Below are 26,860 nucleotides of genomic sequence, written 5' to 3'. Positions count from 1 at the left end.
TTAAACATGATAGATATTTCTTAATCTTTACTTCCCTTTCTAGGTTATAAGCACGCAGCATCCAGCCATTCTTCCACAAACGCACATCATATAAACAGGAGTATGATTACTAGTCAGGCTGGGTCTAAATTTTTTACAAAAAAGAAAAGAAAAGAAACCTTCCTTGTAGCTCTGTATTTTTCATTTGACAGAGAAGAAAGCAGCTTTTTCAGAAATTTTTGCATAAGATAATTGGAATTTCAATTTAATGACGCCCATGCCTAACTGGTTGGAAACGGTAATTGTTTTTAGCATATCAATCTCCCTCTTGAAGCACTGTTCTCTGACTATTTCATCATCTGTCCCTCTGCAAGTGTTTATTGAATGTCTGTTCATTGCCGGCTTGGCAGCTTTGCGAGGCAGGTAGAAATTGAACAGTCAACCTTAGTTTGACTAATGACTAAGCAAGGGGCCTCAGGAAAGTCCAGCAGCGGAATAAATGAGGGTGGGATAGATGTGACTGACAGCCTACTGAGAGTCTGGGCCTGTGCAGCTCCACACCTGTCTTCATAGGCAGTTGTTAAAACTGTAATGTTCATGTCAGAAAACATGCTCTTAGCCGGGCACGATGGCACACACCTGTAATACTAGGAATCCAAGGTTTTTCTCAGCTACACTGTGAGTTCCAAGCCAGCCTGACCTACCGGGGAAGAACACTTCCCTTCCTTCCTTCCTTCCTTCCTTCCTTCCTTCCTTCCTTCCTTCCTTCCTTCCTTCCTTTTTTCCTTCCTTCCTTCCTTTTTTCCTTCCTTCCTTCCTTTTTTCCTTCCTTCCTTCCTTTTTTCCTTCCTTCCTTCCTTCCTTCCTTCCTTCCTTCCTTCTTTCCTTCCCTCCCTCCCCTCCCTTCTTCTCCTTCTCCTCCTCCTTCTCCTCGTCCTCCTCTTCCTCCTTCTTTTTTTGAAATAGAGTTTCAGTGTGTGTGTGAGAGAGCCTGAGCTTGAACTCAAGTTCCTTTTTCTTCTACTCCTCAAGTTCTGAGATTACGTGTGTGCCCCTGCACCTTGGCTAGATATTTTCCTTCTATAAAGCATCCTGCCATTGCTGCCAAAGGGCTTGTCCTCTCGTTGCCGTGTACTGTATGGTATTGCTCCCTTGTCGTCACCATAGCGCATTGCCTGTGGCTCTAGATCACATCTACTGGACCATCGCCCTGTGATTATAGCTTTCCTTCCCTTAGGAAACCCCTCCCCCGATTGTAGGACAGCCCTCTAATCTGTGCTTCTGGTTTCCTCCCCCATGCTATTTTTCTCTTTCAGTGTGAATGACATCATAGCGGTTGGGCCAGCCCACTTCTATGCCACCAATGACCACTACTTCTCGGATCCTTTCTTGAAGTATTTGGAGACATACTTGAACCTACACTGGGCAAATGTTGTCTACTACAGTCCCGATGAAGTGAAACTGGTGGCAGAAGGATTCGACTCAGCCAATGGGATCAATATTTCACCTGACCAAAAGTACAGCTCCTTCCGCAGTATCTTCACTTCTCCTAAATAAACTGTCCTGATAAACAAATCCCTTAGGTTCCAATATATCCTTTTTAATTTTATACGTAGCAATATAGTTTTCATATTAAATAACACTATAGAAGAATGACTTGATGTTTTAAATAGAAGACAAAAGGAAAATTTTCAGGTTCTAAAACTCCTTCAAAACAAACTTTCTAACTAATTAATGTCATTCTACTGACTGTATTATTCTATCATAAGGACAATTCTAAACTGGTTTAACCATTTTCTTGTTGATGGATACTTGCTTTTTCTTATACAACCATTTTTTTGTTATTTCAGTGGCAAATATTGTGAAATATATATTCAATTAATATGTTTTCTTACAAACCTCTTGAAAACTAATTTAATAGCCCATGATTGCTATAGCACCACTAAACTGATTTTGAAAGCCTTTTTTCTTTTACAAAGAAAAATAAAAGTTGACCTTTATCAAGCATTTCTCTTGCGCATCCCGATGAAACCCTCAGCAGGTTTCAGGACTTTCTCTTTCCTGCTGCATTAAGACATCTCTGTTAGCAGGAAGTGTTAACCAGTGTCTTTTCTAAACAGGTATGTCTACGTTGCTGACATACTAGCTCATGAAATCCATGTTTTGGAAAAACAACCTAATATGAATTTAACTCAAGTAAAGGTAAGTATTTAGTTTTCTGTGTAGACGTTCATTGATTGTTCTATGTGCTATTCTAGCTGGGCTAACTGTAACAACATCACACTGAAACGCAGCATGGGTACAGACAGGGGAGTCATCTATGTTTCTCAATATTCCCTCCCTCCAGCAAGACAAATCTGTTGGCAGCTGCCATTAGGACAGACAGTGATTGCAGCCAGCAGTGGATTGAGTGATATTGGCATCAGGTTTAGGACTGTCCCGTGAGGTATTGACAACATCTAATGAATCCCAATAAGACTTTTCACAGTTGAAAGAAATAGTTGAGTTTTCAAATGAAGATTTATGTGCATTCAGTTTTTTCAATAATAAATGGAGGTAGAAATTGATTTTCCCACCATTATTATTTTCAATAAACACATATTTTAGGTTGATTAAGAATTTCCTGTCTTGCTTTGATAGCTGTCCTTAAGCTAACTGATCATTGTGTATCTCTTAAAACAAAAGTTCATTATTTTTATTTTTTGGACAGATGGACTATCACCCTAGGTTTTGTATTTTCAGAGAAGATGAAGAATGGCTTTAAGCCAGTTCATTAAGTTTATTTTAAGTGATATCCTTGTTGGAAGGGCAGGAGCAGGGAAACGTGTTTAATGCCCCCACATCCATAGAAACAGGAAAGGTTAGCTCTAAATTATTTAATCAGGTTGCTTGCATCAATTAGATATTGACATTATTTCTTTTTAAGGTTCTGCAGTTGGGCACACTGGTGGACAATTTATCTATTGATCCTTCGTCGGGTGACATCTGGGTTGGCTGTCACCCTAATGGCCAGAAGCTCTTCGTGTATGACCCAAACCATCCTCCATCGTCAGAGGTTTGTATATTTTGAGTTTTTCAACCTTAATTATTCAAGTCCTCTGAACTAATAATGCAATAAACTGTCACCAGGATGATTTGTTAGTTCTTTTAAACCAATAACACAATAAACCTGGGAGGTAGTTTTGTAATTGCTTTAAGCCAATAATTGGCAGAATGTTACATTGTTCAAATGCTTTGAGAAAAGTAATCTTTTGATGAATTAAATTATGGTGGAAACTAGTCAAAAGTCATTTTTGTAAAGATATGGGTTCTGCTCATGTGGTATACTGGCAGTTTTAAAAATATCTGGTTTATTGTCAACTCGCCACATGACGTGAGCTTTGTGGAAGTAGTGTCAAAGCGAGCACAGTGGTTGGCGTCTATTTCCATCAATGCTGAATCGCTCTAATGACACAAAATCCTGTGTTGGCATGGCATGACTAGGTGCTTTAAAAAGTCCTTTCTTTGGAGGCAGGAGAAAGTACATTAATTTAAGCATTAAGGAGATTGGTCACTGCTGTTTGCAGCAGCATGCCTTCCTAATCATGTGTCTTTGGGGAAGACAAGGGATTATTGGTGTTTGAGTGGAATGGCTGTGTGGGGTTCTTTATTAATACTTCTTATCTCCTGCATAGGTTCTCCGCATCCAGAACATTCTATCCGAGAAGCCATCTGTGTCTACAGTGTATATCAACAATGGATCTGTCCTCCAGGGAAGTTCCGTGGCGACCATATATGATAGAAAACTTCTTGTAGGCACTTTATACCAGAAAGCCTTGTACTGTGAACTCTAAATTGTAATTTTGGCATGCAAGTGCCATAAGTTGTAGCAAAACAATCTTTTAATGAACTGCTAATTCTGAGGGAATTTAACCAACAGTACCAACCTAGGACTATACCACATACATAGTTCATTTTTTTTCAATAAGGAAAGGCCCACAATTCTGATGCGCTTTTGACACCAAAAGAAAATGACCGTTATTTTTTTTTTAAATATTATTGTATTTTTTTTAAAATGCCAATACAAGAACAAAGCTGCTTTTGAATAAAGTGAATGTGTTTTGCACAGAGGGACGTCACTTCCCACCCTGTAGGAGCCCACTGGAACAGGATGTATTGTAAAGTCAGCGGCCCGGGTCCCCATACTGGGACCGTTGTGCATGCTCAGGACTACTGATAGGGTAACAATGTCATGATCTCTACTTACAGGTCTGTTTATTGGCTTACAAGTTAGAATTGCAGTCAAGACTGACCAAAATCCAGGCTTTGTTTCTGTTTAATTCCTGAAGTAGACTCTCAGGAGAACAGGAAGGAAGGGACTTTCAAGGGATTTGGTTGGACAGGAGTGGCCATATTAATTTCTCACGAAAGCTGAATGTAATGGAGCTCTTCTATGGAAAAAAATAAAATAAATCAACTGAATGCTGTAGCTCAGAGATTTATTCAGTCACCCTTTCTTTGAAGCAGAATCTCATCCCATAGCTCTGGCTGCCCTGGAAATTATTGTGCAGACCAAGGTGGATTCAAACTCACAAAGACCCACTAACCCGGTCCACAGATTGTCAATTCTTAAGGCATCTCCTGTAGGTTCTCTTCCTAAATAGAAGCCTACTTTCAATACAAAGAGGAGATAAAGGCTTGCAGTTGACATCTTATATCTTACCTATTCAGTGAACAGAACTATGACAGAAGCCAGGAGAGGTGAGATCGGCTGTCCAAGTCTGCTTGGGTAGGTAGCACTATACTACATGAGGGCTAAGGGTGCCAAAATCACAGGAGGAACATTTTTTCCCCTCTAGCTCCAAAAAGAGTCCTAAAGAGATTTTCATATGCTTCTTTCACTTACACTTATTAAAACCTTATTATAAAGGACTTTCACATAAATCACCATTGTCGCCTACAAAGTCATTTGCTTCACTTCCCCATCTTCCTCATTATCAAGAGGACTCTTGACAGTTCTCAGATGCCCAGCCACTGGGAAGCGGCTAGTTCTCAGATGCCCAGCCACTGGGAAGCGGCTAGTTCTCAGATGCCCAGCCACTGGGAAGCGGCTAGTTCTCAGATGCCCAGCCATTGGGAAGCACTACTCTCATTATTCCACTTAATCCTAATTGCAGCCTAGAGGGAATAGATGTCGATATTGTATCATTGTTAACCTTTCACAGCCGGTCAAGGTCACATACCTCCTGAGGGTGAATATCAATCTGCTTCTAATGCCAGACCCTGTGCCATTAGCAATTAGATGGAGCTACTGCCATGGAACCCGTGCTTCGGAGTTACCCAGTCCCTTGTGTATATAGTGCGTTCTGTGCTGTGTTAAATGATTTAATGGCTTTAGGATGAAAATTGCAGAAGTATTCTTAAACTTGGTCTGTGGTTCATTTAGCTTGTAATTTGTATTTATATATTTCTGTTATTTATTATTTTCTATTTATTGTGTCAAGAATAAATTGGGGGTGTATTTCAGGCCTAGGAAGTGAATGCTTCTTGCTGCTTCTATTATGAGGGGACGGGAGTGTTCACAGATGAATAAGGCGAGATTAAATATTGTTTATCTAAGGGCGCAACCCAAGAAAGGAATGTTTGCGATTTTAGGAGATGTTAACAATGGCTCCGTATCTAACAGGACGCATTAATAGGAAATGCCAGCGCGCGAGAGATAACAAGCAAAGTGCTTTCCACTTAATTTATTCAAAGTCTCATTGGTACAAAAGTGGGTGCGCGTTAATGAGCACGTGCCTTGTCCATCTTAGGCGGACACGAAAGGTTTGAGTAAATCCTGATTTGGGGTATCGATGGGTATGAGGGATTACTTTATCAAGCTGTAACTATAATGTATATTAATTTATGATGACCTTTTTATGATCGTATTCTGAGGGAAACGATGTGGCGATGAAGTCATCATTATCCAACGGGAACGACACTGCTAGGGGATACATTTGGGGCACAGGTTTTCTCTGTCTGTTTGTCTCCACCCCTGCACCCCGCCCCCCGGCCGCCATGTTTGTTTGTGTGTGTGTGTGTGTGTGTGTGTGTGTGTGTGTGTGTGTGTGTGTAGGCTAGAGGGGGTCAATCACCCATCTTCCTCTATTGTTCTCCATTTTATTGCCTTAAGACAGGTGTCTTCACGAACCTAAACGTTTCTGTTTGAACTAGCACTGGTGTTCCAGGTAAGTCAGCTATGCCCGGCTTCTGTGTGGGTTTGGAGATTCCCACTCAGGACCTCTTGCAGATCACCTGACCCACCCAGCCACCTCTTCAGCCTTCGCTGACACTCTTCTCTCCTCTTGATGAAGCCTCAGGTCTTTTAGGAAACCGACACGAGTGTGTACTGTAAGGAGCAAGGAAACCTAGATAAGCTACGTGAATCCTCTTCGTGTTCTGCACGGGTGGTTCACTCCTGGCAGCTGCTCTGAAGACATCCTTTCCCGAGGTCTTGACTGCTCTGTTCCTGTGTGTGTTGAATGGAGCAGACTGACTGGTGACTGCTGTGCAGGGAAGCAGGGGAGGAGTCACAGCGCCAACCCAGCTCAGCGGCCTGCCTGCAGCTTCTTGCACTTCTCATTCAGACACAATTTTCAAGGAAGAATCTCTGCATGTGTGAAGAAAAGGCCCGGGAGATCACGTTAATGTCCTTTTAGCTTTGTTTGCTCTTGCTCTTCACAAGTTTTCTTTCAATGTGTTCAATTTTCATTCTCTTGTTACAAGAAGCCGGATGTGATTATGCACTCAGAGTCTCAGAACTCTGACGGCAGACTCGGGTGGATCTCTGGGAGTTCCAGGCCACCCGGGGCTATACAGTGAATGAATAAATGAATGGATGGATGGATGAATAAAATATGCCCTGTTAGGTATGTAAGGAGAACTACATTTCACTGAATTTTTTTGCCTTTAGTTTTCTTTAAAGACATTGGCCTTTTCCTATAGATGAGAATTCTTTTTGTTTTAAAATGTATTCGTGTTTTTCATGGCTGTATATTTGTGCACCACACGCATGCAGTGTCCAGGGAGACCACTAAAAACATCAGACACCCTGGGTCTGGAGAGACAGAAGGCTACAAGCTGCCATTTGGTGCTGGGGATTGGGCCTGGGTCCTCTACAAGAGCAGCCAGTGCTCTTGACTGCTGAACCACCACTCTGGCCATTCCTGTATAAAACAGAAAAATATTCCACCGCTGACTTTTCATAATAATATTTTCAGATCTTTTTAGTCTTATGTTTTGTAGTATTAGAGATCAAACTCGGGGCCCCATAACGCTAGGCAAATGCTCCGTTAGCTACCCACGCTCCCAGACCTGCTATTCTTTTTTTTTATTAAGATTTTTTAATACAATCCTTCTCTTCATTTTACATCGCTATCCTGATTCCTACTCCCTTCCCCATCCACTCCTCAGAAGAGGTCGGGCTTCCCATGGGTTAGAACTTGATATTTCAAGAAATTGTGCCTCTGGTTAGAACAGAAAACAAAATAAAATTTTAAACATTCAAAGTATGGAGAGGACGGTATCCAGGGGAAATGCCATTGCTCCCCTCAAATCCCCCAGCTTCGCTTAAAACAAAACCAGAACCAGTATCTCACTAGACTATCTAGCCCCAGCTTGGCTTTGGACATTTGGTCTTCCGATCCTAGCGTCCTGAGTGCTCAAGTTGATGCTCCTAAGCACTGGTATTGAAAACTACACAACTGCTTATTAGTCTGCTAGTAATATTTTTGTAGGTGACAACTTGGATAATGAAAATGGTTGCCCTAATTACTTTTCTGGGAGTTGAATGCCACGTCTTCCGAACTTTTAACACTGGGGCCCCTACATGCTACACCCAGACCTGCTAAAGACTGCATGGTCATGTGTTCCATTAAGGGTCATGAAGACAGATACATTGACTATTGGTGCTCTTACTTCCAAGTCGCTCTCACCTGCGTCTTTATACCCTAAACATCCTCGTGCCCTCCCCCCAGGGCAGGCTCAATACCTGGGTCTGTTTGCTCTTTGGTTAGCTAGAGAATAAACTCTTGAAAGGCGTAAGTGACTAGCACACTGTGTACTGGGCACACTGAGCTGCCTGGTGCCAAGACACCTCCTCAGGAAGAACTAATGTCGTAACATTTTTCCTGAACCCAGGTCCTCTGCAGGAGCCGTAATTGGTCTTTACACTGCTGAGCCATTGTCCTTTTGTCCATCACCCAATATCATGCACAGGGATTCTATATGACAAGGGCTACCTTCTTCTTGATATCTTTAGTCCTATAAAATCTCCACACTTAAAAAAAATGTTATTTTTAAAACTGAATTCTTCTGCTGCTACCTCCTGTTAGAAAATAAAAATAGATGACGTTTGAAGGTGCAGTGTTCCCTAAACCCCTCAAGTGTCCCGCCATCTTCAGAATCTCCGGCAATATTGTTTATATGAGAGGGAAGTCTGCTCTTCACCAGAAAGACCTGAAGTCCACAGGAAAGAATAGCAAGAATCTCCCACGGAAACTAGGTCCTTTTTATTGTATTCCGGCCATCCTCCAGGTATCCAGAAAGATAGACTCTCACCATGTACAGCATCCTGATGGCAAAGGTCCGGAGACAAAAAGTCCAGAGCTCCGTTTCCTGGAGAAGGAGCTTGGCTTTCAGTATTTCCTCCCCTTTAGGGGATTTCAGGATCAGTTTCTCCTCGTATATCTTGCCTGCCAGAACCCACAAGCTCTGTCTATGAACTCTGGACTTCCAAGCAGCTCGCCCCACCTTCGTCCACAGGTGGAGCTGAGGCAATTAGGTTCTGTGGCTTTAAGAAACAAACGCCACCCCGCACGGACTCCGTGAGAGCCACCAAGAGCTTGGCTGCTCTTAACCAGAGGTCACCAACTCGCGACCTCGGACTACAGTCTTCTGAGTCCCGAATTCCACGCAGAAAAGTGTCCTTGAACTCTGAACACCCTCGTGTAGTTGACTTGGACCCTGTGCCTGAAAGTGGCCTTGGACCAGAGTTCAAAGATGACTTTGCAGCTCGCTTGCAAAGGTGACCTTGAATTCCCAAGAACAAAAATTTCCTTGAAACACGAGCAGGGAAGTGGCTAGAAGCCCCGCCACGAAAATGTAGCCTTGAGCCTTGGAGCAAGAGACTGCAAACACCCAGCAACTTCTGACCAACCTCCAGGGGATTAGCAAACCTGCAGGTAGGAGCAGGCGGGGCACAAGGGAAAGAGCAGTGGGCGGGGCCACATCGTGTCCGCCCCCCCCCCATTCCCATCCCCACCCCTCCATCCCTGCTCCTCCCCTCCCGGAGCAGCTCCTGGAATAGGCTCGTCGCTGCTAGGCACCCAGACACCATGGGGAAGCTAGTGGTGCTGACCTTGCTGGGGGCCAGCTTGGCCTTAATAGGGGAGAGGCTTCTGACCTTTAGGTGAGTGGACACCTCCACGGAGACGTCTTCAGATTTTTTTTTTTTTTCTGGTCCAAGTTAGGTCAAGGACTACCTGCTTCCAACTTCCTAGCTGGTGCAAAAGAGCAGTTTGGGAACCAGTCCTCAGTGCCACCGCCTCAACTTCTTGAAAATGACTCAAAAAGGGGACTGCTTCTTGCCTTTCGAGGCTGCCGGGGTAGGAAAGCCCACACTGGATTGCTAAAGGTTAGGTACCTGTTCCAAGTCTTCTGCTACATTGTCCGGGCGAAACACTGAAGTCCTTCAGAAGTGCTGAACTTGGGGGAGGGGACCATCCTTGCAGCTCGATGTTTCTAGCTGACCCAGACCCTGAAAGTGCAGGCTTAGGGATCCCATTCCACACTAGAGGAAGAGAGAGAGCTGTACCCTGTGGAGGGAACTGGCTTGGAGGTGGGTGGACATTTTGAAGCAGCAGGTTCAGCAGAAACAGCCATTCCAGAATCATCTCAAGCAAAGTCAGTTTGGCCTGAAAGAATTTTTTTTTTAAAGTTTTTTAAAGCCTTATTCCTAGGTGGGGCTAAGGCCTTCGCTTGTCACGCTGCTTCTATTCTTTCCGTAAGGAGAGACTGGTCTCAGTTCACTGCTGCAGTATGTTCAGACACCTGATGTCTGCTGGCAACACTTCCCAGCCCAGCTTGGGAGAGCTTCTTGTTTCTCTCGCTCCCCAAACAACAAGTGACAGGATCGTCAAATGGTAAATTTAAGGGTCGGAAGTCCACACACCTGTGTCTAGTACAGCTCGGGTCACAACCGCGCCTCCACCGAGTTCCAGCCCATCTCTTAGAGCCCATCTTTATAAGCGATTGAAAGAGAGATCTAACTTTGGTCTTCTTGAATGTAACTTAGTGAATATTTCAAGTTATACCTAATATTTAGAAGGGCGGTTGGCTGGAAAGTCGGTTGGCTAAGAGTTTTATGCTTTGTCAGGTCCATAAAAGTCGGCATAAGCTGTTGAAAAGGACAAAGGGTAAACTAGAGTTACAGGTTTAGCTCCTTGGAGACCTCACAGAAATAACGAGGGCAAAGGAAACGAGAGGAGGCAAGAGGGGGGAAGTGCAGATTTATAATCAATAATACCTAGGAAAATGACGCAATGCTGTTTTGTTTATTTAAATGAACAATATTGATCATTTCTGCCTAACATCAAGTGGGGTCTTATATTTGGTATAGAACTATTCTTTATTCTTTCAGGGATAATTGGGAAGTTAGCTTCTGTGGGCGCAGTGCTTACGTAAGAGGTATTACGTAACTAGGAACCAAAGGCGTTGCCTGCTTATCTCTTATGCTGTCCATAAAAAGAGGAAAGGGACTGGAGGGCTTCCACGTCTGTTCTGACACTGACCTGGGATGCGGCGCTCTGACCTCTGACCTGGTTTCTCATGTTGATTTCCGTTCTCTGCAGAGAAAGATTTAGTTCAACACGGGAGATCGAGTCCACAGAACCTCAGCACTGCCACCTGATTGAAGGCCTCGGTAAGCTCACAACAGAACCGAGAGAAGGCAGCAGCATTTCTCCATCATTTCCCTAAGGGCTGGGAAATGATTTAATTCCGAATTACTCCGTGGCGGGCGGCATGACTTCTGCACATGATGGTTCCTAGACTACCTCATGCCAAGGGCGTTTCTCCATCTTCTGATGAATTTCACTGCTTCTTGGTTGCTGCTCCCCCATACCCCCCTTTCTAGTTCTTCCTTTCTTGACAATCTTGGCTTCAGGTATCCTTTCCTCCCATGTTTTCAGGCAAGCACTTCTCGTATGTATTCAGGCTTTCAGCCTGCCTAGATGTCATTCAAAAATACTCAGATCTCAACTCTGCAGTCACCTCTCCAGCCTCTCAAATCGAAGGCTTCCTTTCTCCATCACTAAGGCCAGTGTTGTTTATTTAGAATCAGACTTAACTGACATAAGCGTCACACTCCTGCCATCCCCTCCATGGTTCCTCAACCCACAGCTGGCCCATTATCCCCTGGAGGTTCCGTTAAAATTCCTGGGAGCATTGGCTTCCTCTTTGTCCCCCCTGCTTCCAGAGGAGACCAGTGGGCAGCAGCCTCCTTTGTTCCCACTGGCCTCACCTATTTGGCTCTGCTCCCATGTTTACCTGGGCTGCAAGCCTCCAGTTTTGCTACCGGAAAATAAAACTAAAAGCCAGCCAGATTCTACTCGCTGTCCGCCAGAAGTGCCCTGTGCCTTTTTCACCTGTGCTGTGGCATTTTCTCTCCCATGGCTGCTCACTGAAGTCAGCCGCAGCCTCTTCTTATTCTCTTCTTACTTCTTCTTACTTCTTCTTACTTCTCTTACTCCTTCTTACTCTTACAACACTCTGAGACTCAGCTGACTCCACGCCTACTCCTTGGTTTATTTCTGAGCTGGTGTTCTCTTTCATTATCAGATTGCAAACTCCCTAGGGCCAGAGACTGTGACTGATTTATTGGTATGAGTTAAAACAGCTTATTTTGTGGTGTGAATTTGTGTTTTCTTTTTTTTTTCTTTGTATTTATATTTTAAAAAAACAAAACAGGTTTCCTATTCTTTTACCTCTTCCCAGTTTCTAATCCTTTGTTTTTATTTTGGAAACTGTTTCTCAAGTATCTCAGGCTGCCTTTGAACACAATACATAACCAAACACGGACTTGGACTTCTCACCCTCTTGCCTCTACCTCCCAAGTGCTGGGGTCATAGGGCTGCCCTAGAGCATCTAGTTTGCGTGGTAATGGGGATAGGAGCCATGGCTTCGGCCAGGCTGGCAAGTGCCGTATCACTTGAACTACCTCTTTAGCCCTGTTCCAGGCTCTTAGATATGGTTTCTGCTGCCAGGTGGAAACTAGGTGACCTTGGTGTTTTAGAAACCAAAGTCAAGAGGTTCTGCTGGGGAGGGTGAGCCTGTGCAGCATACGTGAGTCCCTGAGACTGTTGGGCCCTGTCCCCCAGCTTCCAGAGTCTGGGGAAGGAGCAAACGCGAGGTGGAAACTCACAAGGTGTCTTCAGAGCAGTTTGACCTGTGCCCTGTGTGTCTCAGCCTAAACAAGGGCCGTGCGCATGACACTCAAGTTACAGAATTTAAAGGGGCTACAGAGGACTTGGGGTGCTGCGTTCTGCTTGATTTTAAGACATACCTCCTCAGCTCATAAGAAAAGTCTTCAGACACTCAATAGTGACTCGGTTCAGTTTCTTTTCAGTCTTATAAAATGAGGCCCCGAGTTCAAGCCCCAATAAATGACAAAAGAAACACATACACACACACACAGAGTTCCTCATGGTGTGGTGGCCCCCCAAGCATAAAAAATTATTTTTGTTGCTACTTCATAATTTTGCTACTGTTATGACTCATACATAATGTGAACAGTGCTGGAGATAGAGGTTCGCCCAAGAGGTCTTGTCCCACAGGTTGAGAAGCAATATTGAGAGTAATATTCTCTCTCACCATGCATATATCTCACAACATGAGCATGCCAAGCATTTTAGAGGGGGAATTAGGTTAGAGGGTTTGTTCTGTCTGCTCTAATTCTCAAATTATAAAAGTCAACTGAGTTTGAGAAAGTAAAGCTAGAGTTGACATTGTAGCCAGAGGTCGATGCCCTGATGGCCCTAACAGCTGTAATATTTGGAAGCTGGCTTAGGAGAGATGAAGAAAATCATACCATGCCGTGCTTTGCATCTGTCAAGCCTTTATATCTTAAATTTGAAGATCTGAGCATGCTAGGATGATTACAGGCCATTTGATAATAGGACAATACTGATGATTATTAGGAAAAACAGAACACCAAAGTTCCCATTTCAAAGGTGTGTGGCGCCTGTGCAAGCACCTACCTTATTCCCAGCGCAGATCTACAGAGCAAATGTGGCTATCAGTGCTGTGTGGAAGAAATGACACACGGAGGGATTGCGTTAGTTGCCTGATGGTCCAGATGTTCACCTAGATTAGGGCTGAGATGGTTTTTTTCTTTCATGCTTTGAAGTCTTTGTTGTCTAATGCTGATATGATATATAATGTCTTATCTACTGACAAGACATTGTTTTTATTCTAAGCATTCCAGAAAAGTCTTATTACAACAGAAAGTGTAAATAGCTAGAATATTACTAACTAAATGGAAACTGAGCAAGAGAAGGCAAGTAGGTATTTAAATAGAGATAGCTAAGAAGACAATAGTCTGGAGTCCAAACTGTTCCACGGCAGAGGGTTTCATGCAACACTGTAGGCACACTGGAGGACTTCTAGCAGGACACAGCAGGCACACAGGTAAAGGAAGCTCTGCTTTGCTTTTCTTTACAATCAGGTGGATTTTGTTTGTTACTTAACTTATTTTTAACTTGTTGTGTGTGTGTGTGTGTGTGTGTGCGCGCGTGCGTGTGTTTGCTTGTTTGTTTTACTGGGGCTTGGGCCCAAAACCTACTCCTAGGTTGCATCTACAACTCAGAGCCTTGTTCAGTTGTTCACGCTAGCCTTGGACTTGTTGTATAGCTCAGTCATGCCTTATGTTTGTAATCTGCCGTCCTGGATCCTGCAAGTAGCTGGGATTACAGCTGTGCCACCAGCCTCAGCTAAGAGCAAATTTACAAAATTAATTTATCCTTTTTTTTGGTATGGTTATTTTCCCCTTCCCTCCTTTACGGCTCCTCCTTCTTTTTTGCATCCTCTGATTTTATTCATACGCAGCCTTCTATGTAACCATCCCTATGGAATCCTTCTCCCTTGGATTCCCAAATAATGGGATTGTAAGTGTGCTCAGTTTTCTTACAGGAAGGCTTGGAAGGTCGAATAATTCTTCCTTCAGTAAACACTACCTCTATTCTTTCCTTTTGCATTACCTTTGTCTTGTTTTCCAAGCCTATGAGGGTGAGGATGCCTTCAACAAGGAAGTTATGTGGCATCTCTTGGCATCTCACCAAAGCTACACTTGAAACATGAGTTCCCTGCATCAGAGTTCTCTGTGGGTAGGATTCTCACATTTGCGGGTTTGTATGCAGTGCCTTTCTGCCTTGCATCCTTTCTGCACCTTCTTGGTCTCCAGGATTGCTGCTACTCCATAGTGAATTCCATTTGTTTACTTAGCTGGTATTTCCCCAAGGTGTGAAATGATAAAATTATATAAATAGCATATAATTTTACATAAAATATATTATTTATATATACAACTTATATAAACTATATAAAATAATAAAATTGCATGTAGTAAACTAATGGAATGACACTCTCTTGGGGAACTATGGGGAATACTGAAGAAAGAAAGAAATTATTGAAGTGATGGCAACTCATGGTAGGACTGAGATGCAATAGTTACTTCTTTAAGAGCTTTGTGACTGAGGGGTTGGACCATAGCTGTGTACTGAGGAGAACCCAGAGGACAGGGCCCTGCAGCTCCACTCCAACTTGTTTCCCTGCTAATGAGATTCCTGGGACTCCTCTCGTCGGTTCCGTGTAGACAAAGGTGTGTGGGAAGTGGGAGTGGAAACGCTGTCAGTCCAGCTGACGCTGCTTTCCCTCCTTGGAGTGAAATAGTATCCATGCTCTGGGGGAAGCAATAAAGAACAGAGCCCCCCCTGGATGCTGCATGTTAGGCCAGGGTGATGCTATCATGGGAGATGTAGAAAACTGCATTTGGGAAAGAAGAGGAGCCAAGTCAGAGATCACACAACTCAGAAAATCTTGTATAACCGTTAATTAAGCAAGAAGCTAAATTGCAATGTGGGTTTTGAATTGATAATGCCTTCAAGTTGAAAATTCTGTAAGTAAAAATGCATTGCATGCCCCTAACTCACCGAGCATTCCCAGACGGGCTGTGCCGTAGGATCTCTGTAGAGCGCATTGCTTCCCTCCTTGAATGAGAGCAGCCTCTGCTGATATGGCTCAGACTCCAGAGAGAACTGGCAAGATCAGAATTCAGAACGAAGGGTAATATTTCCCCTGAATGGGTTTCGTTTTCATGTCTTTGGGGAGTTGAAATCTCCTAATCAAATCGTGATAAACCGGGACACCTGTACTCAGAGATAACATCCATATCATTTAACTCCGAAATGAGAGAAAGTCCAAATTACTAATCTGCTTACTTATTAAGTTGAAAGAGCTTGCCTCGAGGGTATGCACAACAAAAAAAGGCAGGTGTTATGTAGAATACACAGATACGACACGGAATTAAACCCCGGCCTTGTTCCCAAAAAGCTTTCAGTCAAATAGGATATTAACAAGCAGACACGGGACACAGTGTGAAAAATGTCATGATAAAGGTCCCACAGGCAGCAATGTTTGCATATAAAGATGATGCTAAAGCCAGGAAAGCTTTGGAAAGCTTTGGAAAGCTGAAGCAGTGTCCCCATGCCTTGCAGACCACGAGGGGCAAGGCAGGTGCAAGGAAGGGTAAACCAGGAGGAAGACGTGTGTGTGTGTGCATGTGTACAAATGAATGACTCTAATGTCATTCATAAACTACTCAAGGAAGCATCCCATAGCTAGAATTGATCCAGAAAGGCAGGATCAATGAGAACTGAGCCTAGGCCAAGGTGTGGATGGATTTGAATCTCCGCCAAGGGACATGGGGTTTATACCGCTAGCTCCCGCAGGCCTTTAGAAGGCTTTGGACAAAGGAATGATAGGGTCAACTTGGCAGTTGAGAAAGATGGATATCAGTACAGGCAATAGGCTAGGGGAACAAAGTTGACCTATTAAGAAACTATTGTAGAAACTTGAGAGAACATACATGACAAACAAGTGATGTCTGGGGGATGAAAGAGAAAGGAGGTGGTAAAGATAGCTCCCAGTTCCCTGCTCTGGGTACCTGAGGATAGACACCATTCATTGTCATTGAAAGATGGAAAATATGAAAGGAAGAAACTTCTAGCTCTGTTTGGAAGCTGTTGTACATGAGGAACCAGTGGAGTGTTTAGCATCAGGTGACGGCAGAAGTCTGAACTTGCAGGAATGACTTATGCAGATTAGAGAATCAAGAGCACGGGGGTGGCTCCTGAGAGCACAAGGCTGAGCTGTTGCTTGCTGTGCCTGGAAAAACAGGCAAGGGCAGACAGACCTTATTCTCTATTCAGAACGGAGTGAGAGATAAAGGCAACAGGAGATCACAAAGGACCGAGCAGAGAGATGGAAGAGTCCTCAGAGAAGTAGCCAACCTGTGGTGTTGAAAATTGCTTTATTCGATGTGTGGGTTTTCCCAGTGTGCATTTCACTCCATATGGAAAGAGCATCAAGTTTTTCAAGCCATCTGGGCACCAGAGATGGGTAAATCTTGACCAACCCAAATGCTTAGGAAATGGGAAGCTCTGGATAGTTTTACCAGTTGGGGGTAGTTTCTCCCATCTCTGGTTGTCAGCACTTGCTGCTCACCGTCCTATCGGTTCAAATTTACTTTTTCTTCAGCTTTATTCTAATTTTCTTGTCCTCATCCACCCATGCTCTCTCCCAGTTGCCTAGTGACAACCTAGTAATCCGTTTCCCCAGGTACCTATTTCCCGTGTGTTCCAATTAGTGTGGCTGCATAACAGACCACCCCACACTTAGTGAGTTTGAACAACAAGGCTGGACATAGTAACACATAGCTGTAATTCTAGAGCTTGGGAGGCTGAGGCAGGAGGATCATGTGGTCAAGACCATCCTGGACTACGTAGGGAGACCCTGTCTCAAAACAAACCTAGAAAATCCTAGCTATTTTTCTTATGATATTGGCAGGGCTTCGTGAAGAAAGTCCAATTGTTCCATTTGCATTAGCAAAGGTGACTCAAAGTTGGTAACAAGGCACCTGGGATCCTCTGGCTTTTCTCCCCATCTTTCTGTTCTCTACATACATTGCTCTGTGGTTTTGAAAAACCAGACTTTTGTGTTTCACTTCAGGGCATGCAAGGTACATCCTGGAGAGAGGGGATGGGGGCTAGATGGGATAGAAGAAAGAGGGAGGAAGAGAAAGGAAGAAGGAACATAAGGACGAAGAGGAGGGAGAGATTGCACCAGGGCATCTAGGGCTCACATTTAGCCTTGGAAGTTACATGGCATTACACTCACCCCATTCCATTTGTCAGGACAGCTTCTGAGTTCCCTCAGGCTCAAGGGGAGAGAATACAATGAAATAGTGTGACTGTCTCATCTTCACAGGAGCATTTGACTGAACTCCGATTCTGCAGAATACAGTTAGCTGTATCAGACAGTCATCACATCCAGAATCAGCCCCTCCCCCGAGTCTTAGGAGGTTTTTTTCTCTACTAGAACCCATCCTCCCCTCCATCCCACTCACACATTGCATACTCCTTTCCACGGAAAATGCTCAAGGCTCCGAAGGAGGAAGTGAACTTACCCAACTCCTCCTAATAAATCTCCTGCCACAACCTGTCCCAAGAAAGACCATTATCACACGGATCACCTGTTGGCTAATTTCTCGTTGTGGTTGTGTATGCTTCAATCTGACAGGCTGTAGAATGGGGGACATGGTAGGGAGACTTCTCTGGAAGCTTTTCCGTGATACCTGAATTCTCTCATTCCGTTTGTGAGGAGCAGCCTTTTATAGGGAACAACACAAGACTTTCTCAGGACACCTCCTGCAAGTTGTAACTTAAAGAATCAACCTAGGACATGAATTTCATTTTATAGGGTAGTTTGTTTTACACTTTCCTTCAGAAAAAAATGGAATTGTAAAGAGGAGTTTAATGCTCGTGGAGATGGACTCAGGGGTTCGAATAGAACAGCAGCTCCATCAGTGGGATTCCTGAACATTACAGTAGTTTCCCAAGTAAATGGGTGAAACCATCAATGCGCTTTTGAAAATTACTCAAAAGCTTAGGCCATTGAACTTTTTCTTTGAAGGCTCCACATATGCATTTTTGTGATTATTTTCTGTTTTGTGTTTTTGCAGAGAATGGCTCTGAAGATATTGATATACTTCCTAGTGGACTGGCTTTTATCTCAACTGTGAGTATTTGCCAACCAGTCTGATGCTCACATCAATAGCAGCATAGACAGGGCATTAAACGTTTCCAGCTTGAGATGCCAGATGGACCCCTACATGTTCATCCCACCTCTGGGTAGAACAGTCAGCTACAAAAGCCAAAGTGCAATCTGGAAGGCTAATTAGAACACCGCAGGCACACCTGACTCTGGCTGCCCCCTGTGGTAGCTTCCTGTGTGCAGCTGCATGCTTGCCTACGGTCTCTGGAAAAGAGCATTGATGTCCGTTGGAGTCTCAGGCTGGTCTTCAGCTCTGTCTAGTTGCTTCTCAGTTTCATCACTGCCTTATTGGGTGGTACCTCAGTGTCTGATAGTCATCTTTGCATTAACCAGTGTTCTTGTCATGCTTGCTTATGTATGGAGTGCTAGAAGTTAAAGAGTTTAACATCAATACTTGGACTCCCAGCTATTCCTTCAATGAGTTTCCATGAGTAGAGAAGAAAGTGTATTTTGTTCTCAGTACCACTTTGACAAATGTTAAATGACCAGGAAGCGATGCTAGGGGATGGGGAAAAATCAGTAAATAAAAGAACAATGTGTTTATTAGATGTTGAAGATTGTCCTGGATCTACCAAGCTAATAGCACATTGGAATAGGGTCTGAGGTTTTGCTTGCTGGTGTTGTTCATGTGGGTTTGTTAGAGATTGAAGCCAGGGATGTGTGCATGTCAGTCATAAACTCTACTTCCTAACTAAATCCACAGTTTGGTTCCAATATTTTGAAAAATTGGATTTACCACACTTTTAGTGTGAATTAATTTCTGTGTCTATAATTGCATATAGAAACATTCAATTTTCCCCAAACCACTAACTTACATAAATTCTAAATTTAAATACTTTTGGCTCGAAGTAAGGCATCCTAGGGAAGCATGGCCCAAGTTTCCAGATTCTTAAGTAGGCAGATAAACTACAGAGAAGGGCACAGTCAATTTTAGATGGTGGGAGGCAGTATTCTGTTTCTTCACTTTTCCTCCAAACTCAAAGATAAAACTATCTGGAAAGGCTCCTTTATATTGGCCTCAGTTTTCTACTGTCAAGTTTGATTTTCAGGGCTATGCTGGACAGACCTGCAAAAGTGATTATCATAGAGTTAGGAGCTGTGTTTGCTGTTAGGAAATGCTTGTTCCTGCCGTATGCCTCCCCGGCAGCAGAGCTGCACAGCTCTTGCTCAGCAGAAAGGGAGCATTCTCATCCCAAACAGTGCATGAGAGATGGCAGCACCCTTCTCTTTGCATCGCTCTGCAACTCAGCAACTCCTGCTTGAAGCTTAGGATTTAAGCTCTTTGCTCTTTTTCCTCTTCCTGCATTCAATATCTTGTTCTCCTGGGTCTCTCCTATGACCTGCTTGCCTCTCTTGGCAATGTTCAGATTCAGAGTTATTCTGTGCAAATACATATTCCTAGCCTTTCTAAAGTGACAAGGATTACTCCCATCCTCCCACTTTGCCAGTTCACTTCTGTTTCTCAGTAAACCTCTGTGGAGGTATGTGGCTTCCTCAGCAAGCCTTCTCTGGTTCTGCTGTTGGATGTGGATGGACCGCATTATCCTGATATGTTCTTGTGACATCATGTGACTTTAAGTTCCTTGAAGCTGGGACTTGGATGTGTTTGTTAATACCCTGTTATTGGGGTTTTCTGTCCTGCCCAGTTACCACAGTCATTAAGTCCCATAGAAATCACACAGAGGTCTACATTAGTTATAAACTGATTGGTCCATTAGCTCAGGCTTCTTACTAACTCTTATAACTTATATTAGCCCATTATTCTTGTTTATGCTAGCCATGTGGCTCAGTACCTTATTCAGTGAGGCAGTCACATTCTTCTGTGGATGGGACAGGACTGCAGAGGAATGGGCTTCCTTCTTCCCAGGACTCTCCTGCTCTCCTCACCCCACTTCTACTTCCTGCCTGGTTGTCCCACCTATACTTCCTGCCTGGCTACTGACCAATCAGCGTTTATTTAAAATATAATCAACAGAATACAGACAATTGTCCCAATCCCCCAGGCACCCAGCAAAATACTAGACATATGAGGTCTGATGATGAATAATGACAAAGGAAGGGTTCGGTGAGTCTCCACAAATACCTTCAGTACATACTGGGAAATCAGAAGCCGATACCTCAGAGTGACCGTCGTTATTTTCAGCGACATGTAGTAGGAGTGGAATTGTGTGCTGTTACTGGCATACAGCAGGATTGCTGCCACCAATTCTAACCAACAGAACGTCATGAAACTAACCCTCAGCCTCCTCTGAGAGTGTTTCCTTAACACTCTTATTCCAGGCGAAGTTTATGTGCAGTGCCTTCCTCCTGTTTCTATCAAATATTCTTCATTCTGGTCTCTTTGTTTAGACGATAGATGACATTAAGGTACTTGTAGAGATCATTTTTGTATTTATGGTGTGGCAGAAGGAGGCTGTACATGAATGGCAGCCGTATGGCTAGATGTCCCTAACATTTCCTCTTTTGTGTTGCCAGTCTCTGAGCCGAAGAACTTACTGATGGATTAGCTGGAGAGAGGGCAGCTGAGAAGTGAATTCTATGGTGTGACAGAACAGTGACATTCTTAACTGAGAAGAACAGACGTCCTGAGAGGGAGGGGCTGCAGGGATGACTTTCACTTTGGTTTTTAACAAGTTGGTTGAAAGCTGACCTTAGAAGGGAGTCGGGTGGGGGTGGAGGTGGGGGGGGGTAAGCTACAGCACAAGGGACAGGCTGTGGGCAAACATACGTCAAAATCACTGAGGGACACGAAATAACTGAAGCTTTATGAACGAAAGCTATAAGGAGAGAGCACAGGGGAGGAAGGGTTATGAGAACAGAAGGAAGACAAGTCTAAGAGGCAGAAATCAAGACAGAAATTCTATTTCAGAACTCTGCTTCTGACTTTTGGTCATGAAGGAAGGAGGCATTCTGTAGTGTCCAGGTCTCCGGTGCTGCGGACAGAGAAATAGGAAATGCAGTCAAGGAAGACACTTGGAGACTTCTGCATCACCTGGAGATTAGCTTCTCCACAATACAGGAGGTAGAATGTTCATTCCAGGGAAAGGAGACTGGGTAATGAGGTTGCGTGATCTTTCTGAGAAACCTCAGGGGGAAACAAGGAGATAAATACATAGTTGAAGACAGTTAGGGAAAGATTTGTTTCCAGGAATGAGAAGCGGGAACAAAATTCCAGGCCACAGATTAAGTCACTAATGAAAAATAAGGAATAAAGGAAGAGGGGGTGGTGTCCTACAGAGTAGGGGATCAGGAAAGAAATGAAAGACCTGTCAGGAGAGCAGGAGGGTGTCTCTTCCTCAAGAAATGGGGCAGAGGTGCTGACAGCCATTCACAGAAAGGAGTCAGAAGCAGCTGATGTGAATTGCCATAGTCCTTCCAGAGCAGTGTGCGCTCATCCACCACTCAGAGTGACGCAGAATGGGCTGTGGACTTCATGCGATGAAATGCACTGGGGATGCATATGTGGAAAACCGAGCGGGTTGTCTGTGAGGGTGCAATAGAAATCAGAGTGACAATGTTGACTGCAGGTGACGCTGGGATGCACCGTCTTCAAAGTGGCTGCGGATGTCTTCCTCTTCTCGTCATAGGCATAGCATAAGTGACGGTGTTTCACTAGAGTCTTTATTATAGTATTTTGAGGATTTCTAACAATTTATTTTGATCAGATTCATTTCCACTCTTCTCCCTGATTCTTCCCGGATCTATGCATGGTACCCATATCCACACCTTTTCCCAACTTTCCACCTCTTCCTCTTTTCAGTAGCACACAGACTTCAGTGTGTGATGCCCATATGCTCACTGGAGCTTGGTTGACCCACCAGAGGCCAGAGTCCTAAAGGAAATTGACTTTTCATCTCCCAGCAGCCACCGAGTGTCAGTAGCTTCGCTTCTCACAAGCTCCTCCATGCTCCCTGCTAGAATGTTGACTGGCTTGATACTGTGACGTAGCTGTCCCATTTGTGGCTGAAGGTGTGTCCTCTTTCTTAAGAACTGGGCCAGTATAAGAAAGAGCAGAGAGAGGACCCACCATAGAAGCAAGTGATGTGGCTTTATTAGAGAGGTTCTTTACTTGGTGTGGACAGAATCTGGCCCAGAAACAGAATCTGAGAGTAAGGCCCTGCCTATCCCTCCTTCGGGCATGGTGAAGAATGGTCTTTCAGGAATGGAAAGCACTGCTCTGATGGCTTCAGAGACTTCCTTCCAACAATACTGAGGTTCAAGCCTTCGATGACAAGGAGGATTCTAAGAAAAACTTGGAGGATGAAGTGACGGCTAAACAGTTAAGATCACTTAATGCTTTTACACCAGCATGGCAGTTCACATCTATCTAAAAACTTTAGTTTCATGGTATCCCACGACTGCCAAGGGCACCTGGCTCACATGTGGAACACATACACGCATATACTCAGACATGCATATACATAAAATAAGAATGACTAAATCTTTTCAAAACACTTGAAGATATGGATGGGGACATGCAGAGATTCCCACCTGCTCCAAAGTGAGAGGGCAACAGAAGGACCAATAAGTAAGTACATGTATTTGCAAGGGTAAGAGCAGAAAGAGAAACAGAGAGAGACCGTGGATTAGAAAGGAGAATATTTAGATTAGCAATTGAGGGGGAAGAAAGAAGCTGGTCTATTTTGAGTTAAATCAGAGTGATGGGGAGATATGTGATCATGAAATAACTGTTTAGTTCTTGGTATAGAATAAACCAACCTCAAGGTTTGACACAAGGAACTGGGGTATGTTAAAGGTTCGGTACCTTGTGGGTGTCTATTGTTGGTGATAAATACTTAGTCCTGTTGGTCTAAAGGGTCACTGTCCAAAGTATTAGAATAAACCTTGTGTACTCATTGGAGTAAATATTCAAATTAGAATTTTCAGAATTCCTATAGGAACAAAATAAATCAGAAATCATTATGATGCTAGCACTGAATTGTGGCTGGTGTCATTTATGACTACATAGTATAAATAGTGGAGACAAAAGAACAATAGAATTAAGCCACACACCTTGTAGCTATGCTTCGGGAAAGAAAAATTTCAGATATCAAGATTGGAAAGATCTTAGCCATCAAAATGTCAGTGGTTTCATTTTATAGATGAGTACCCTAAGACCTAGGCAGACCAAAGGACTCTGAAAAAGTAACACAGCTTGGTCCCTCGCATTGTAATCTGTGGTTTAACTGAAAATGGTTCGTTATCTCAAATATGACTCTTCCTGTATTCATAGCCAAGGTTGGAATGACATTGCTGACCCCCTTCCCCCAGATCAGATAGTGGCTACAGCTGACAGAGTGAAAAATCCTCAAAATCGAAATGAAATGCAGAACCTGGAACATTTTTGTTTGGCTTTGAGATTCTGACTTCCCTATGAAAATGCCATTTAAATAAGAGTGTGTGTGTAGACTGTATCGTTTAAATGTGTGTGTGTGTGTGTGTGTGTGTGTGTGTGTGTAAACTGACTCTTTAAATATGCATATCAGTGTAGACTGACTCTCTCTTTCTAAAGGGATTAAAATATCCAGGCATGCCAAATTTTGCACCAGACAAACCAGGAAGAATTTTTCTGATGGATTTGAATGAACAAAACCCAAAGGCACAAGCGCTGAAAATCAGTGATGGATTTGACAAAGAATCACTGAACCCGCATGGGATCAGTACCTTCGTTGACAAAGGTAAAACCAAGTGACAAAGAATAAGGGGGTGGAGGGACAGATGCCATAGATCCCTTCTCAGCATCTGGGTTACGGGTAGAGAGCAAGAGCTAGTCCACCAAAGAAATGTGTACAATCTTTGCAGAAATCTTAATATGCACAAAAAGCATTTTAAAACATTTTTTTTTTCTGAAAAAGAGTGGATAGGAAAGATTGGAGGAAGTCACTCTTTTTCTTATTTGACTAACATAACCTGCTTGAATACTGTTCGGAGAAATCAATATACAAACTTTTGAAAATAGTAATATAACACTCAAAATCATAGTGTAAGGGCAAGCATAGATATATGTCATTCGTGAAAACTGAAACCATAATTTTGTACCTAAAAATATTGCAAAGAAAGTGAAAAAAAACCTAAGGAATGACAGATGATATCTGCAAAATAATATGTCTGGTTAAGAGAGCATAATATATATGTATATATTTTTACTGTGAAGAGACACCATGACCAAGGCAAGCTAAGGAGGAAAGGATTTGACTTACAATTCCATATCACTGTTCATCATTAGAGAAAGAACTCAGTGTAGGAACCAGGATGTCGGAGCTGATGCTGAGGCCATAGAGGATTGCTACTCACTGTCCTTCTCATCATAGCTTGATCAGTCTGCTTTCCTGTAGAACCTAGGACCACCAGCCTGTGTTTGGTACCACTCACAAGGGGCTTCCACATAAATTACTAATTAAGAAAATGCCTTATAGCTGGAACTTGTGGGGGCATTTTCTCAATTGAAGTGCCTTCATTTTCAATGTGCCTCTGTACTTAGCACCTTTACAGTAAAAAAACTCAGAGAAAATACAATAACATACATAATCCAGATTCTCTGTGAATTTTCCATATTTATGTGGCTCATTTTTATTTATTTCTTTTAATCTATACCTATCTGCATCCTGTCTCTTTAAAGACTTTACCTTATGCCTTTTTAATACTCTTTTTCTTCTCTCTCACAAGCCTACATATGTCTATCTAACACTATGACCCATTTAGAGGTCTTTTATGTCTGAATCTGTCCTATTGCATTGTCTTTAATTCTCTACTGTCTTGAAGAGCTTTTAAAATGCTAAACTCTTAGGAATCTAAACTGCAACAATCCCAGGTCAAATACAGGTACTGTCCACCTGCCCCACCCAGTCCAACATGGCGGAGCCACTTGTGCCTCTGAGCCATGTGCACTGTACTGCTAGCATGGAGGAGCTTCTCTGGATGTTGGCTTCACCTCTCTCTAGTTTCAAAATGGTGAACATACCATTTCTGCTAGCTCTGGGGCCACCAGGTAGGAGCCACACTCAGCACTTTAACTCTGAGACTGAGCGTGAGACACATAAACTCTTTCTTTCTGAGTTACAGCCAAATCTGCCGTGCAGAGCACTGTGTGGCCTGGAAACATCTCTGTGTATGGTGGCAGGAATCCACCATGCTCTCCCACCTGCCTAAGTCTGTCCATGCAGGAAGAGCTGAGCCACAGGCATACTCTCAGATACTTTGTTCCTGTCCCTAAGTGGACACACAAACATCCAGGCCCACAAATGCCATTTAAATACTTAATAGCTGGCGTTTGTACTAGCCGCGCAGCCCAGGAAGCCACGTTTTAAAATGGTGCAGCTTTTTTTCTGCTGCTATTGCTGAGTCAGGAAAATTTCTCTGTGGTACCCCACCAGCACACAGCAAAAAGCTGTGTTAAACTCTATATTTGTGTCTAGAATTCCTTTTAAAGCCCTCTCAGGTTTTACGTGGAGTTTGTTACAATGTTGGAGTGCCAATCTGTAGTAAGGAGAAGCGGGCTGCGTCCCACCACCTGACTGGCTTACGCCTGGGCCAGCAGGCTGCTTGTCCTTCTGGCTACCTGGCTAGCTTATGCCCAAAATAATCACAGGGAAATGTGCATTAATTAAATTACTACATGTTCTTTAACATGAGGTCTGCTTGCCGGGGTTTCTGTCCTGCCTGATACCCCAGAGCCAGCAAGTCCCAAAGAAAATCACACAGAGGTCGCCATAAGATTATAAACTGATTGGCCCATTATTATTGGCTTCTTATTAGCTCTTGTAACTTATATTAACCCATTATCCTTATCTATGTTAGCCACATGGCTCAGTACCTTTTTCAACGATCACATTCTGCTTCTTTGGTGTTCTGGGCAGGACTGTGGGGAATGGGCTTCCACCTTCCTAGAATTCTCCTGTTCTCATCGCCCCCTCTACTTCCTGTCTGGTTGACCCACCTATACTTCCTGCCTGGCCAATCAGCATTTATTTAAAATATGATTGACAGAATACAGACAATTCTTCCACACCACTTTCCCCTCTTTTTTTTTTAACAAAGGAAAATAAATATTCATAGTCCATTTTTTGGAAATGTGGGCATACTATTCCAGGCTACTTCCAGCTGGTTGGGGGCACTATAATCTTATGGGGACGTAAAGAAAATTTAGAATTATGATCAAGTCCTGACTGGAGTTTCCTGTGAGTCTTGATCATCTCAGGCAGCAGTCTTGAACCTGTTCTGGAAGAAGAACTCAGACATCTGGGTCATCTATTCCTACATGAGATTTCTCAGGTGGTCTTCCTTGATCAAACCAGGATTATTCTTAACTCAGAATGAATCCATAGCCTCTCATTTCCTGTGGAAACAAAAACAAAATCTCTTCTCCAAAGTAACATACCTTTTGACTTCAATTTTAAAGTCAAGGTATTTTCAAAATATATATCTTGGATTAATTCTGCAGCATTATAAGCAATTATCTTTTAGAAGCTGTTGC

At 43.3% G+C, this 26,860-nt stretch overlaps 2 protein-coding genes and 1 long non-coding RNA gene across 6 annotated transcripts in view; 2 read left to right on the top strand and 1 right to left on the bottom strand.

The window, feature by feature from the left end:
- Positions 1-4,440, top strand: part of LOC142838463 (serum paraoxonase/arylesterase 2) — a 31,610-nt gene extending 27,170 nt beyond the window's left edge. Inside the window, exons 6-9 of the mRNA XM_075953940.1 lie at positions 1,296-1,496; positions 2,100-2,181; positions 2,906-3,034; positions 3,654-4,440. Of these exons, the coding sequence (XP_075810055.1) occupies positions 1,296-1,496; positions 2,100-2,181; positions 2,906-3,034; positions 3,654-3,812 (571 nt within the window). The 3' untranslated portion in view covers positions 3,813-4,440. The remainder of the gene's footprint in view (positions 1-1,295; positions 1,497-2,099; positions 2,182-2,905; positions 3,035-3,653) is intronic.
- A 4,667-nt stretch (positions 4,441-9,107) lies between these two features.
- Pon3 (paraoxonase 3) overlaps positions 9,108-26,860 on the top strand; it is a 30,728-nt gene continuing 12,975 nt past the window's right edge. Inside the window, exons 1-4 of one of the 3 annotated variants that reach the window (XM_075953939.1) lie at positions 9,108-9,182; positions 10,851-10,921; positions 18,296-18,351; positions 23,900-24,065. In XM_075953939.1, coding sequence (XP_075810054.1) covers positions 23,918-24,065 — 148 coding nt within the window. In that variant the 5' untranslated portion in view covers positions 9,108-9,182; positions 10,851-10,921; positions 18,296-18,351; positions 23,900-23,917. Of the gene's footprint in view, positions 9,183-9,272; positions 9,410-9,538; positions 9,635-10,850; positions 10,922-18,295; positions 18,352-23,899; positions 24,066-26,860 lie in introns of those variants that run through there. The other 2 variants (XM_075953937.1, XM_075953938.1) reach the window with 2 other exon arrangements.
- On the bottom strand, positions 9,302-11,737 carry LOC142838464 (uncharacterized). 2 transcript variants are annotated; one of them, XR_012908575.1, is made up of 3 exons: positions 10,791-11,638; positions 9,644-10,396; positions 9,302-9,496 (listed from the first exon to the last, which is right to left on the bottom strand). It is a non-coding gene; the product is annotated as an uncharacterized LOC142838464 (long non-coding RNA). The 2 variants fall into 2 exon arrangements; XR_012908576.1 differs by lacking the exon at positions 9,302-9,496 and adding an exon at positions 11,646-11,737 and having other exon boundaries at positions 9,618-10,396; positions 10,791-10,844.

This window comes from Microtus pennsylvanicus, chromosome 19 (assembly GCF_037038515.1).
Source record: "Microtus pennsylvanicus isolate mMicPen1 chromosome 19, mMicPen1.hap1, whole genome shotgun sequence".
Lineage (NCBI taxonomy): Eukaryota > Metazoa > Chordata > Mammalia > Rodentia > Cricetidae > Microtus > Microtus pennsylvanicus.
This window is presented reverse-complemented; position numbering and strand designations above follow the sequence as displayed.